General features: G+C 41.9%; 1 protein-coding gene across 10 annotated transcripts; it reads right to left on the reverse strand.

Moving 5' to 3' along the window:
• Positions 1 to 36: 36 nt before the first annotated feature.
• On the reverse strand, positions 37 to 14,280 carry ENTPD6 (ectonucleoside triphosphate diphosphohydrolase 6). Of its 10 annotated transcripts, XM_071581915.1 has the most exons (15): positions 13,967 to 14,201; positions 13,327 to 13,401; positions 12,436 to 12,776; positions 11,024 to 11,100; positions 10,545 to 10,688; positions 9,373 to 9,448; positions 8,131 to 8,166; positions 6,918 to 7,006; positions 5,508 to 5,587; positions 4,531 to 4,595; positions 4,085 to 4,183; positions 3,472 to 3,612; positions 2,569 to 2,625; positions 1,475 to 1,587; positions 37 to 1,369 (listed from the first exon to the last, which is right to left on the reverse strand). In XM_071581915.1, exons 3-15 carry the CDS (start codon positions 12,692 to 12,694, stop codon positions 1,280 to 1,282), a joined length of 1,326 nt encoding a protein of 441 aa, XP_071438016.1. In that variant the 5' UTR covers positions 12,695 to 12,776; positions 13,327 to 13,401; positions 13,967 to 14,201; the 3' UTR covers positions 37 to 1,279. The 10 variants fall into 10 exon arrangements, with proteins under 10 accessions (XP_071438016.1, XP_071438006.1, XP_071437984.1 ...); XM_071581905.1 differs by lacking the exons at positions 13,327 to 13,401; positions 13,967 to 14,201 and adding an exon at positions 14,211 to 14,280; XM_071581883.1 differs by lacking the exon at positions 13,327 to 13,401.
• Positions 14,281 to 14,834: the final 554 nt, after the last annotated feature.

The raw sequence follows: 14,834 nt of genomic DNA on the forward strand, positions 1-14,834 counted from the left end.
AAAAGCCACCCCCCCATCATCACGTTTTCACTTTAAATTAAGAGTTTATTGTCAGAACAGCGGGGTTCAAGTGCCAGTATGCTCAGCTGCAGAGCCCATAGTCATGCACACAGCATGCCTTCATACCACCACATATTGCTGCCATGATCCCATGAGTCAGGGCAGGCACTGCTGACTCTCAGGGAAGCTGAGCTCTTTTGCACCACCAAAAGACCACTTGGGTCTTCTCTATACGTCCATACAAATACATAACAAGTCCACAGTTAGGTTACAAACAGTGCAGTATGTCCCCTCCAGCTCCTGCTGCCCCTGCCTGTGTACTGGGAGCTACCCTGCCATGGCTCAGTGCAACCACAATACAATCATTTATCAGAGATAAATCTGCAGAAAGCAGCACCCAAGCCATGACACAAATGCATTCACCCCAGGCCCTGCATCAACCTTGCCAAGGCACAGAAGTCTGCAGTGTCCAACAAGCTGTGCTCAAGGTTTATTCTTGTGACTGTGTCTTGTTCATCAATGTTACTATGACCGACTCTAGAACTCTCAATTCCATCATTACCTCTGTACCTACCTCCCAGGCCTTGCTTGTCTAGATTCAAGGCCAGGGAAACAATATTAGGCTTTAATCCTACAGTGTCCACAGGCTCCAACTCATGCCTCCAAGTACATATCCAGTTTCTAGAGTGCTCCTGAGCTTTTCTCCTTCAGTAAGCAGAAAACAGAGATGCAACTTCCACACTGCATTTCAAAGCTGCTGCCTGTCAGCATCTGTGTAAAATCACCACTTTTGTACACAAGCAAGTTCACCTTCAAACACAGGAAGAGTAAAATAAAAATCATCACTTAAAACTGCTGACAAACAGGAAAAAACACAGTGAAATCAGAACAGTAAAGAGTTCCCTCTGGAGTCACGTTTCCTACAGCAACTTTAGCAAACTGCAAGCACATAGTACAGGCATATTTCAAAAAGGTGTGTTTTTCTCATGGAGATCACAGATGTCCTGCAGAGCCTTGGTTCTCCTTCCACAATGATCAAGTTTTACATCAAGCTGATACAAGATGCTGTCAAATCAAGGCTTACTTTTTACACACTGCAATCTGCGTTGTAAAAAAGAGCCAGCAATGGAGGGGACTTGGCAGGGGGTGGGAGGAGAGGAGCCTAGTTCATGGTGACCTTTCAAATAACTCCAGAAGCCAAAAGCATGTCCTTCAATAGGTTGTCCCATATGGGTCTTCAAAAAAAATGGAGATTTCCAAAAGTCACCTACTAGGAGCTTTAGTACTGCAGTCTATTGAGTGAGTTGATATAATGGAAAGTTGCTCCCAATGCCCAGCTCGTTTCAACATTGTCAATTTTCCGGGCAAGCTGGAAAAAAAACAAGCAAAAAAGTTAAAACACAATTCTTTAGGTGAATCTAGTGCCTTGGTACCCTCCTGCCCACTTTCCCCAGCAATCCATTTTGTGCATCACCTTAAAGACTTGGCTCTTTGGGAAGCCCAGCTCTTGCAGGAGGAAGGTGATGTATGTAAGGTCCATGCAGAGAAAGGGGCTGCTTCCAGGGGTGATTTCCATGGTCTTACAAACTAAGGAGAAAAAAAACCAGGGTGTCTGAATGCACACTGTGGGCTCAAGCCTAGCAACAGCTCAGCTTTGAAAAATCTCAAATGAATTCATAAAAAACCTTGTCAGTTGAGCTGTGCAGTGATGAAACCTGTTACAATCGGGTTGAAATGACATACACCCATTAGGAGAAGCACATAAGCTTTGGAAGGGAGATCAAGACAACCTGTCTCTTCCCTAAGACAGCACAGTTTCTTGTATATCTCCAGGAAAAGAGCCTCCAACTTTTCTTCTATTTCGAGGCTTCAAATATATAAGCAACCTCGGATGTGTTATCTTCTTGAGCTACCAGCACTCAACAAATGTTGGCAAAGCCAAATTAAGAAAAACCCCAACAAAATAAAAAAGAAATTACAAAATCAAAATATAATCTTTCTCAGGATGAATTACACAAATGATAGTCCAAAAATCAGAACAGCAATTGTTCAGTCATACATAGTTTACCAAAAAGCCTCATGACAGTTTGATCAAAGCCTGAGTTTGTGGTATTAAAAAAGGATGTTTACATTTGTAAATCTGTGTAGGCAATTCTCTTTGCAGCTGATGAAGTGAAAAGCTATGAACCAGTTCTCCCTCTTTTCTGACTAGCAATCAAGCAAATAAACAAAAAGAAAAATCAAATCATATTAGAACAAGTTATGCTAACAGGATAAGGCCACAATTATTTTGAAAGCATGATTTCAGAACAACTGTTAAGTGTCATTAGTAATTCTTGAAGGAGTTTTGAAATATATGTATTCTAAGAGGTGTCTTATGTGGGCTGCAAAAGTTAATACAAAAATAGTTGAGGTTTTCAGAAATAAGCAGAAATTTTGATGAGATGCTATGTAGAGGTACTCAATATTTCCTTAAAAACATCAGGCTTCTTAGAGTGTCACACATTTCCCACTTGGGAATGAATTTACACACAATAACTAGTGTGTGTTTGATTATATTTTACTCACCATATTTAGCTGCAACTTCAAAGTCACTGACAGTTAAGCTTCCTCCTTTTTCTTTATCTAAAAGAAAAAAACCATGCGGTCTTTTGCAGTCTTTGTATAAAGGCAATTGTAGATTCAAGTCATAGAAGTTGCTTCAAATCAAACCTTGAGCTACTGAAATCAATGTCAAAATTCTGACTGGTTTTAAAGTAAAAAAACTTTAAAAGATTCTGACTATAGACTGAAAAGCCTTTGTTTATGAAGAACCTTTAGCCTTGTTTCCTACAGAAACATAGTTTACAGACTCTCTCACCTGAACTCCATGTCTGTACTGCCCTGCCAGTGGTGCCTGAAGATAGTTAACATCTGTGACCAGAACTGACAGGGCAGTGGTGCTTGGCAACACATTAAATCTGAAATTATTTGTAAAAAGAAACTGGCCAAGGAGGGGGGTCTGTTTGTCGAAACTAACTTGAGATGTCATAATCTGCTTTCTACCACTGAACATGACAACCTTCTCTACACCAGCATACCACTGGAAAAGAGATATGATGCATTCTGAATACATGTGGAAATATCTGAAAATCTTCATTCCATCTTCATTCCAGTGAACACACAGCCCAAATAATTTTTACTGCTTTACTGACTGAGAATCTTGTTTACCATTATGAAATTTTTTTCAATTTTGGATTGTAATCAGAAAAAACCCAAACTCTTCTGAAATGCATTTTGTTTAAAAACTATTGCCAAACATTGCAGATCCTATTTCACAGCCCTAGTCTCTCTCAAGATCAACGCTGCACAGCAGTGTAACAATAGACTAAGCTCCATGACAGTTTCGCAACACATCATGATGTCTGCAAGTATTACCATTTCTTCCATAACTGATCATTTAAGATGAAACGAACACAGGAGCAGACATACCTATGAGACCAGCCTCTGCTGCACGGTCATAGTAGTAGGAGAAAGTGTAGAAATCCAAGTCCTTCACTTCCTCAGCTTTATGTACTTTTTTACAGAGCATCTTTGCCACTTTATTAGAACAAGACTCATAGAGAGGCTTACCTAAAAGAAGGCAAAAAAACCCCCAGCATATTATAGGCAGAGAGTTAAATAGATACACAATTTATTTAGGGTCTGCCAGGCAACGGGCTCCTTTTTGCAAAATAGCACTTTGTAAGATCTTCACTGAGAAGTGAAATCTGTGTCTTCTTCCAGAGGCAGACATCTACCATCCTTAGGTCGGGACTAAGTATGTGATAGAACAGAGATCGACACTATCATTTGAGACAGAAGGATTTTGAAAGACCTGTTCAAGGATTGCTCAATTCCATCCGCATCACTACTAGAAGATCTACTGACTGGACAGACACACCATGGCCAATAAGGAAAGAGCTGCACAATCTCTTTAACAGCATGTCAAGAGGAGCCAGATAGAACAGTAAACAGAGTCTGGTGTCTTTGTGAGAGGCTGAATGTTTAATTTACTCTGCTAATAGCAGCTGGCCTAGATAGGAAGAGTGACAAATCACTATACCTGCCTTCTGTCCTTTAATTTTGTACACTATCTCAGCATGTTGCCATTCGGATTTGAAGCCCGGTGGTAAACAAGGGCTGACCAACTCCTCTCCTTCTACTGCAGAAGTAAAACAAAGACACATTAAAGAAAAACATGAAGAGTTAAATTCAGATCCCTCACCCCCAGCCCTGCTCTATACTGTCCTGCAGCCTCAGCAAGGCACCTCCACAGCCCAGTCATGGCTCAGATGTCCCATGCCTACTCCCTACCCAGGGCAAGAATCCAGGTCTCCTGGGATCTAACAATGTCACCTCCTGTGTGTGCCTCAAATGCACCCAACCACAGTGACAGAAGACCACATACCACTCAGGAACCTTGAGCCCAGTGGGAAGGGGTCATACAACTCCTCCCCTCACCAGCACCCTGTGCTCACAGCCAAGACTTGAGGACTGCCCATAACTTACAGGGTTTTCCCTCAACTCCTCCCAAAATGGCGAGTCTTGCTGACATCAGCCCAAGTCCAAGGTAACTGCAAAGGGAAAAAAGCCTCTGTGAACAACAAACATCCTTCCTCTGGTACTCCACTGACAGCCTGGCTGGGATATGTCAGTCTCTTCTACACAGTCATAGCAAAGTGACTCAAGTCAGCAGCTCATGCACATAAGGGCTTCCCTTACGTGACAACCTGCTCTCACATTACCTTTACTCAGAAGGATCATCTCTCTCTCTGAAAAAGCTCAGGCAATAGCTGTCAACTGTAATCTGGTTTGTGAAGAACTGACAATGGCATTCTCCTTACATTACTCCTACCCTCCTCAAAAGCCCAGCCACTAGCATAAAGAATTGATTCTTTGAGCCCAAACATCCCCCACAGCAAACACAGGCAGAAAGAAGCTGCTTGCCTCGGCTCAAAATACTGGGAGCAGGGGAAGACAATGAGGAAGAAGAAATGACAAAGCACCATGAACTGATTGCAATCACCGTTCTCCTGTGTTGCTCAGTGGTGAAGAAGTAAAAGAGTTAGCAGTGAAGCTGAGCCTGGGAAAGAGGGAGAGGTGGAGGGAAGGTGTTTTTGATTTTATTCTTATTTCTCATTATCCTAGTGTTTCATTGGCAATAAATGAAATTAAATTCTCTAAATCAAGTCTCTTTTGCCCATGGTAGTAACTGGTAAGTAATCTCCCTGTCCTTATCTTGACCCATGAGGTTTTTGTCCTGTTTTCCTCCCCCTGTCCTTTAATGGAATAGGAGTGATAGAGCAGCTTGGTGGGCACATGGTGGGCAGCCAAGGTTAATCCACCAGAATTACATGGCTCAAATTTCTCCACTTCTTCCCAGTACTCATTGGCAAGGACCCCAGTTCAGAAAAACACTAGGTGCTACTAGCTTCACAGAAAACTTTGATTTGTACAGTTTGCTTGCTCTCCTTCCCACAACTAACCTGTATGAATACAGCTTGTAGGTGTGGTTAAACATCTGAAATGAAGTTGTATGGCCAGCTGGTGATGTCTGGAGAGTTTCCTGGAGGGAGGAAAAGATGTCTCTGACAGGTTTCTGCCAACCAGCAGCAAACAACAACAAGGTAATTTTCCAAAACATTAAGAAAAATGTGAAACAATCTTAGCACAATTTAAAGAGAAATTATGAATTCAGAAGTATTTCTATTTGACTGTTGATACGCAGGACAACCACAAAACCTGGAGCTAGAAGAGTTTCCACATGACAGGGTCTAGACTGGTTACATTTCTATTTGTATCCACACCAAAATGCTGTATAAAAGTGTTACTTTCATTAAAAAGGAATCCTTCTTCCAGCTCTAAACTGCTTGTGTCAAGAGTCTACAGCAACTGCCTCTTAAATGATCTCTGCTACAGAAAACTGTGAGCAAACTAATATGAAGGCCAGACACACATTAACTTCCTACTTTAGTGAAACTAATCTATGAATTTGCACAAACCAGAGTAAAAGCACACCACTGTGCTTGCCAAGGAACAGAGTGGGGACCAGCCTGAGGTCTGAGGAAATGAAAAGGTAATTATCTAAGACGCTTTGCAGCCTGTTCCCCAAGTGCACCAACACTAGCACATTTGTGGGGAGCAAAGCTCAGGCCACAATGCTGTTCATATCTTAACACCATCTCTAGATCCAGAACTTCCACATCCCAGACCCTTCCCATTCCTTGTCATTCTGTAACAGTGTAATGTCTTGATTATCCCAGGCTGGGACACTAGATACAGTATCCCATCCCTCTGCTTTTGTGCAGTTTTACTACCAGCACTACCTCTGCTCAGGCCATGACCTTACAACTCCACATCCACAGGGCTTCCAGCTCACAGAACACCTATAAAAATGGCACACCACAAAGCTGAAATGACATCAGCGTATATTTTAACTGCATAACAGAAGCTGCTCCTTAGAAAGCATTCATTTGCAACTGAGTGAACTCAGGAAAATAAAAGGATTGAGAACACATCTTACTGTGTTCTTAAAACCCAGTGTAGGCCAAATGTTGGACTTGAATTCATTAACAGCACTGCTTTTTGAGTTCTTCATTATAAGGTGCACAAACTGAGAGTCAAGGATTAAGACACTCAGGTGAATGAGATAAAGCAGCCCCAGCAGACTCACCACATGCACCACCCACCCACAGACCTGGACTAAGAGGATGGACAAAAAGTTGTGAATGCCTCTGTGACTGAGGCAGATGTGACCAAGTGACCCAGGTTTTTCTGTCACAAGTGTGGCTTCATGTCACACTGATAAACTCCTGCTCTGTTTCCAAGGGAAAGAAATCTGAGCAGTTACTGTTTTCTGCACTAGCATTTCTCAACAGTGTGCACACTCACGTTACCTCAGTGCGTGGAAGGAACGTGATCTGTGTTGATCCACCACCCAAATCCAGCATCCCTACACTTCTCTTCTGTGGATCATCTAGCCTACCTGAAATGTTGACAAAACAAAGAAAGCCATGGTGGGCACTGTGCAAAACTGGCTAGGAACAAAAGCAGAAGTACAGTGGTAAAGAAAGAGAACAATCTAACTCCATCTGTCAGCTTCCAGATAGCATTAATTATATCGTTAAACACTGGGCACTGATTTGGGCTTTATCAGACCTGAAAATCTTGAAGTGACAGTTTCTCTTATTTCTCTGGTGACTGTTCATGTCCTAATTACAGCAGCTTTGGTTATTCCATTCCTAAACATTTTTCAGTGGAGACAAGAACCCTTTTGCAAACTCTACTCTGGTAACCACTTCGAAACACTGAGGAATGTGGTTTTCTTGGCCACCTCTCCCTGATCCCTTAGTGATATTCTGCAGATTCCTATGGCCAAAGGGACGACATACTGAAAAGAGCTGGCTTAATAGACTCAGCTCCCTTGGAATTCTTCCTGCTACCAGCCAAGACCTCTCCTCTCACTAAAATCTAGTTCTTTTCAGTTAGATCCTTTAAATTCACCTTCTTGACAATGACAGTGTGTGCAAAGTACCTCAGTATACCTCTTGATAGCTGATGTTTGAAGATCACTGATCTATCTGATATTTCCTGTGGGTATAAAAAGCTTCAGAGCACCTTGTTCCACATACTGTGTGTGCTGAACAGAACACTTGGATGGCAGACTGCTTTAACTACTCTTTTCTCATTCAGCAGTGTATAAACACTTGTGGCATTTCTATGTTATAAATCTGTAAGGAAGTAGCACAGCACTTTCTTAAACCCTGTGCAACTGCCAAGCACATCTAGAATATTCACATAAAAAATTTAGCCATAGTCACAGCAGACTCTAAAAAGGAATGAAATGCTCTGGTACCCTACAGGGAATTGAACAAAAAAGGCTACATTAAACATCTAGGGAAAAAGATTAAACTCCTCACTCTGTCAAGTAAATGGCAAAAATCCTAATGACTTAAATAGGCCAGGGCAAAAATAACTGCTGACTTATTCTCAGATTCTTCTTTCTCCCATTCCACGCCAATGAACGAGCAAATCCCACACAGGGGCAAAAAAAAGCACGAATTTCACATCACCCATTATATCTTTATGCACATGCTCATGTACACATACCTGTTAAAAAATTTACTGTGATCCAGGCTGAAATACCTAATGAGGAAAATATTCAGAAGATGCACTGTTAGACCAATTTTTTTTATCTAACAGCAGTAACTTGTAAGTTTCATTTCCAGAACTGTCAACAGCTCTCCAAAACCAAGATAAGACACCTTGAACAAAGAATTACCCTCTCTATCAGGGCTTATGTGATATTTGGGAGAGAAGTCCCATGTATGAAATGCCTGGAGAACTCTGTATTTCACAGGCCAAAAACTTAGGCAATGAGTCACAATGGCTTCAGTCCTTAGCTAAAAGATGACAAGATGACTGAGACTCACATTGTTCATTTTCTAGGAAAACATCCATTTGTAGGCCTTTGTTTGATGTCAGGCACTCAACTTCCTTTTGAATACTAAGAATTTTTCTCTTTCCTATTTTCCTCTGAGAAATTTTTGAGCTATGCTGTTTTGTCTTCTTCTTGTTTTATAAACTGTTTCTCCATAAATTAGGTGAATTAGTGGGCCTTATGTTAACAAATTCAAATATTTATTCATGTGGTTAAAACTCAAGGCATTCTAGGGAGCATGGTCCAGTTCAACCCTTGGCTAAACCAAGGCTGTCACTGTTATTAATGATTTTAAAACAAAACAAAAAGAAGAATTACAATGCCTTTAAGTAGCAAAAAAAAAGAAACTCATAAACAGCTCCATCTATTTTGGTTTCTAAGATTTAAAACACATTTCAACACTCAGTTACTTAGAATTTAGACATTCTGTCCTCAGCACTTTTTGATGAACATCAACTTACTTCAGCATTTTCTTCTCTCTAGATAAGAATTTCTTTCAGATTGAACTCACAATCCCACTCATTAGATAAGTTATAATTAACATAATGACCAAATACATCCAGAAAACTCTGACAAGCATTGTCAAGAGCAGAGTGTGCAATCCTAGTTGTTGAAGACCATCTCAACAAGCAAATATTCAGAAACTTTTCTAGAAGGGCTGACAGCACAGTGGCTTCTCAATGATCCTTCAGGAACTGGCCAAGACTCAGAGCTTTCAAAATCAGGACAGAGTTCAGGACTTCAAATTGGAAAATGTAGCACAAGATCTTTTTGGCAGGCACTGCCTGTGGCAACATAAAAACTCTGTCAAATCCGCTGCTTGTGGGTTCCCACTACAGAGAGTAGAGGACTTGTCATAGTACAGCAGGAATCTCCAGAATTGAAGAAAGAGTCTCCACAAGATAACCTACCTTCATCTGTTCCATTCATTATTGATACGCAGTTGTCCCTCACAAAGAAGGGGGAGGCCTGGAAAATCTTCTTCACCTGTAGTTCAAATAAAAGCTACATTCAGAGAAATATTTTTTCAGGTGGAAATCAAGATTTTTTAAAACTCCAGTTTTACACTACTTCTCCTCCTCTTGGGCCAGATCCTGACTGCTATTCACCACTTTGAAGTTCAAGATTCCAACAAGCATCAGCCTTTACATGGCTGGCTCCGCAGTTTGGTGCAGAGACAGGAAATGGAAAATGGATGTGCATGTTTTCAAGCATGAAGACTGCTCAGAAATGCCATTAGTAAAGGATGGACATGGGTAGGAAAGGGAATCCAGTTTACTTTGACCTTGTGGGTCACCAACACATGCATGCGAAAGGCAGGCGATGGACACCCTTGCTTTCAGGATTGTTCCAGAGAACTGCATTTTTAACATTAGCATGTCAGCTGATAATGATCCTCTACACTAAATCCTACATAAGGTAGCAGAGCCCAAGGTTTCCAGGGTCATCTAAAGTTTCAGGTGAAATTCAGTGTGGAAAAGAACTGGTCAGGTTGCAGGCAGCAGAGACTTGGTTTCAACCACACCCCATTTCTTCCTTCCAATTATTGCTTAGAAAAAGAATATACTCAGTGCACACTTAATAAAGTTCTCCTGCATCTGAAAGGTCTAGAACGTTTTGTTTATTTTTGTAACATTTTAAAATATTAAACATATTTTACATGCCTATAAATACAATTTATATTATTTTCAATCACTATAAAGGGGTGACCTTGCAGCAGCAGGTTGACAATGTGGCAAAACAAAGAGCAGACAGCTTTTCTCAAACTAGCAGCATCCTGGTCAAAACCACAACCAAACATGACCACTAAGAGCAGGCCTGTGGTTATCAATAGCAGGATCTTGCTGCATTTGTTACATTATCTGTCATCTCACAATTTATTTGGAGCTGCCATCATTCCTCTGTGCTTGGACTCACACAAGTTCTCACTCCAACAGCATTTAAGATCAGGTGGCTCCACACTGTTTTCAGGGTTAAACAAGGGGAGTGACTCATATACACACAGAGTATGTATCTTACATGAAAAGGACCACAGTTTGCTATAAAATTTCTGGAAAGCAATCAGAAAGACGAGAAACAGCACCTTATCCAGCAACTTCTGAGCTTTCTCTCCTGGCAGCAACCGTAGGCCAGCTGTGGCTTTCAGGACCAGAGGAGTGAACTTCCACAGTTCCATAGGAACTTCCTTCTTTGCCACCTCAAGGAGCTCTTTTATTCCCTGGCCACTCTGTGAGTAGAAAAAAAAACAATAAAAGGCATCTTAAAAACTCTTTTGAAATGGTAAAAGGGTGATAAGAGGTACAATTCACTGTAAATGTGTAAGCCCTAGTGGATATAACAGGTCAAAACCAGAATTACTTTTTCAAACAGTGACATAGAACTCTCTGTCACTGAATGTTTTGGCTACAAAGGGCTCAAAAAGCAGTACGACAAATTCTTGGAAAACAAAGGTATTTGGAGCCAGTAAAACACTATGAGTTGGGTGTAAGTCTGGCTCAGGAAGTGCCTAAATCCCTGTGAGCTGTAAGATAAGGGAGACAGAAGAGAAGTCACTTAAATTACCTTTTCGACATCATCAGCATATGCAGATAGACCTGGTTTCAGTGCTTTAAACGTCTCATGGGTTAATTTGGGAGTTTCTGTTCAAAAGCAGTATTCCAAAATAAGTAATGGTACAAATAATTTTGCATGCACAAAACGAAAACCATTTAACAAATTACATTATTATGTGCTAAGAGAAGTCAACTGAAGCCTCGGTCTAATGAACTATCAACAATCACATGACCTTTAAATATAGCCTATTTTTCAAGTCTTGACTGGTTTTCAGGTGCTGGTGTCCACTATTCTCATATTCTTCATGCATATCAGACAAAGGGTGCAAGTTGTCTTTGAGACCTTATACCCGCCATGTGCAGCTTTTCAAACTGCACCTATAACAAAGACCCGAAATTTTAGCATGCTCTGTTCTGGCTAAACTGGACTCCAGTAAACCCCAGTGGAAGCTTTTCCACTATTTTCAATGACAGCAGAGGGAGCCAGACTTCTAGTATTTTGGAAAGCACTATATGCCCCTGCAGTCATAAGGACATGAGCTTGGCAACATCCTCCTCCTGTACCAACTACACTCTATAAAAGTTTCCTGCAATATATTCTGAAGTTATGTTTAAAGAGAAGCAGGCAAGGAAGAAGCAAAGACTTCGGAATACATTAAAGGAAGGAAATCAGTGGACTGTTGCTTGACATCTTTGGTGGCTAAGCCTTACACCAGCCCAATATGCAAACCTAAGGTTGCCCCCTGAGGTCAACCACAGCATACACCACACTGCTAATCCTGAAAACCTTCAGATCACCTACTAACAGCATCTACACAGGTTCTTGGATTTTTAAGACTTTTATAAATAGAAGCTGACAACATGTACACAAATGAAGCTTACTACTCCAGAGGAAAACAAGCTATTTTGTACACTTGTCTCACTTCTCAGTGGTTTCTGTCCAGATGCAATACACGGCAATTTTAATCAAACAATTTGTAAGTTTTGTTTTGTTTTACAGTTTAAATCCAACAGTGAAGCCAAGGATGCACTAAAACAGAAACTGCAGAAAGAAGAAGCAGCTCGCTGCCAGGAACTGGAGACAGCCAACAACCTCACAGTGAAAATTTGAGGAAATAAGGCAGTTTTGAAATATAATCTTCTCTTCCACTAGTGTGATGAAAAACTGCCCTTCTTCAAGCCACCACTCTAAAAGTACAGCTGCTCTGAGTTCACATTCTGACATTAGAGCATTTTCTCCTTGTTGAGTGTTTTCATAAATCTCATCCAAATATACATGCCTGAATCATAATCTACTTCCTGATGACTCTCTAGAAAGAGCTGAAACATGTTTGTTCAAGTAATCCATAGAAGAGAATAATCAATAATCTGCTTCATAATGTTATGGAAGACTTAATCTATCATGCAACAAGAAGGACATACCTCTTGGCTCTTGTGTAAATTTAAATACATGGATACGAGTTCCTGTGCTTCCTGCATCAAACATAATTCCATAAAAGACTGAGAGATCTGTAGTCACTGCCTGATGGTTCAGTTTATCTCCCCTGCTTTCAGCAATTCCTTTCGTTGCTCCCATGAGTGGTTTGGAATCCAAGTGCCATTTTATGTATGCAACATAAATAGCTATGCATGCCAAAATCCCAAAAGTGAAGAACCACTTTGGTATCTTCATGGCTTCCATTTATCAGATGTTTTGTTTCTTCCCTTTATCAAATAGTTTATTTCTTGTCATTCACACAGAACAGGTGGTTCACACTTCACTCCTATATCAAACAGAAAAGGTCTGTTTTATTTTCTAAGCCTGATTAAAGGACCTAAGAGTATGATGCCTATGACACTGAACGCTGCTTTCTCAGTTGTTCAGATGGAACACATCCTCCTTCAGCATGCCATTGAGATCACAGCTAACTTTGAGGCACAGAGCAGCATAAATCTTTTCCCCCACTGCTACAGAGGCCTTAGAGGCATAGAGTAAGAAGAGTTCAGAGAAGCTAAGTACAGTAACTGAGGCGGGAAAGGACCTCAGGAGGTCTCTCATCCAATCTTCTGCTCACAGCATGGGCAGCTACAGGGACCCTCTATATTATCCAACTACATCTTGAAAAACTCTTGAGGATCCCATAGCTTCTCTGGCAGTTATATTAGTTCCTGTATGGTGAAGGAGGTCCCAGAAGACTGGACAAGGACAATCTGAAATCAAGGTTTAAAATTCAGGATGAAAGATCCAGCAAATTGAATGCCCCCCTCTCCCATCTCCAATCCCAGGAAAGAAACCACAGCAAAGCACAATGCAATAAATCTAGAATAACTCACACAACATCATCTAGATGATTAAAAACAGTCAGTGGTGATTTAGGGGCAGAAAAATTATGTATCATTTTTCCTTTTCTATTAGGAATAATGAAGACAGAACAAACCATTGGTTAATTGAGTTAAACAGGGTTTTGACATGTATGTAATCTCTTGATTATATGAATTCAGGTGTACAGAAGGCATGAATGGGAGGAATTAAAAATCAAGGTCATTGCAGCATATTGCCCAAAATGGGCAAGACAAAATTTCATAAGAACGGAGGAAAGCTAATCTACAGACACAAATACACCTGAAGAAGAAAGAAACATAAGGGAAAGGGAACTGTAGGCTGCCATGACACAGAAATCAAGCAGATGGCATTGGGGGAAAAAAAAAAAAGAGAAATCTTTATGGCTTCTATCAGCAGGCAGAGGCATGCAGGTGACATTCGCTGCAAGTCTACCGGGTGATCAGTCCAAGCCTCGTGAAGCCAGAAAGTCCTGAACTGCAGCTGCACAAGAACTGAATGTCATCGGAGGGAGGAAAACCGAAGACGTTTTGTGTCTTTGAGGAGACACGAGCCCCACCGCAGGAAAGGTGAGGCTGGAAGGATGAGGGGGAGGCGTGGAGGTGCAACAATCTAGAAGCACTACCACCCTACCGCCGTTTGCCTGAAGACAGTCGGGGTTGTCCTTTCCCTGCCTTTGTCAGGGGACGCCGAGATTTTCTGCAAGGGAAGAGTTTCCCGCCTCCGCCGCCAAGGGCGGAAGGGGATCCCGGCGCCGGGATCCGGGTACAGCTCGCGCGGCCCCGGCGCGGCCCGGCCCGTCCCCTGCTAGCACACGGCCCGCCGACCCCGCCGCCCGCACTCCCTCCTCCCTCTGTTCCTCGCTCACGCCGCCCACCCCTGCCCCGCCATGGCCCCGCCGCGGCCCCTCCGCTGCCAGGCCCCGCTCGCACCGCGCAGGCGCGGGGTGGCCCCGCGCGCCGGGAGGAGGCGCTGGTTCGAGCCCGCCAAGGGTGGGGCTGCCACGGAAGGTGCTTAGAAAAGAGCAAAACGGCGCAAAATCAGAGGTGCCGGGAGCAGTGTTGGAAAATGTGGAATATGTCAAAATTACCTTAAGTTAGGATGTTATTTGGTGTTTCATCTTTGTGTATTTTCAAGCCTAATTAGCAAGAAAGGAGACAATCCGTGGAACAGACAGCAGATAACAAGCTCTAAGGATGATGTAAGTGAAGTTACTGCTGTATGTCAGTAGAACAAGTGGTAGTTAGCATCCCTTAGTCAAGAACACCCTGGAGCTAACAAGCTCTAAGGACAAAGCAAATCAAGAAGTTGATGTCTATATTGCCGACTTGGCAAAAGGTCCAGGTATCCTATAGCAGAGCTGTCTTCACTATAGTACTAAAATCACACCTACTGGTCAAAAAGGTCCTGCCTGGAGAAAGACCCTTCCCCTGAGCATGTGTAGAAATTAGGTGGGATTACATAATCAGTGTGATACTTACTAACCAATCTTCATAGAAGA

The sequence above is a fragment of the Pithys albifrons genome, chromosome 2 (assembly GCF_047495875.1).
Source record: "Pithys albifrons albifrons isolate INPA30051 chromosome 2, PitAlb_v1, whole genome shotgun sequence".
NCBI classification, from domain to species: Eukaryota; Metazoa; Chordata; class Aves; order Passeriformes; family Thamnophilidae; genus Pithys; species Pithys albifrons.

Coding starts and splice junctions, on each gene's coding strand:
- ENTPD6 (XM_071581905.1), bottom strand. CDS start 12,694: ATGGAAGCCATGAAGATACCAAAGTGGTTCTTCACTTTTGGGATTTTG. Junction 8,167..9,372: donor AATGAATGGAACAGATGAAG/GTAGGTTATCTT, acceptor TTTCCTCATTAG/GTATTTCAGCCTGGATCACA. Junction 1,370..1,474: donor CAAAGAGCCAAGTCTTTAAG/GTGATGCACAAA, acceptor TTTTTTTTCCAG/CTTGCCCGGAAAATTGACAA.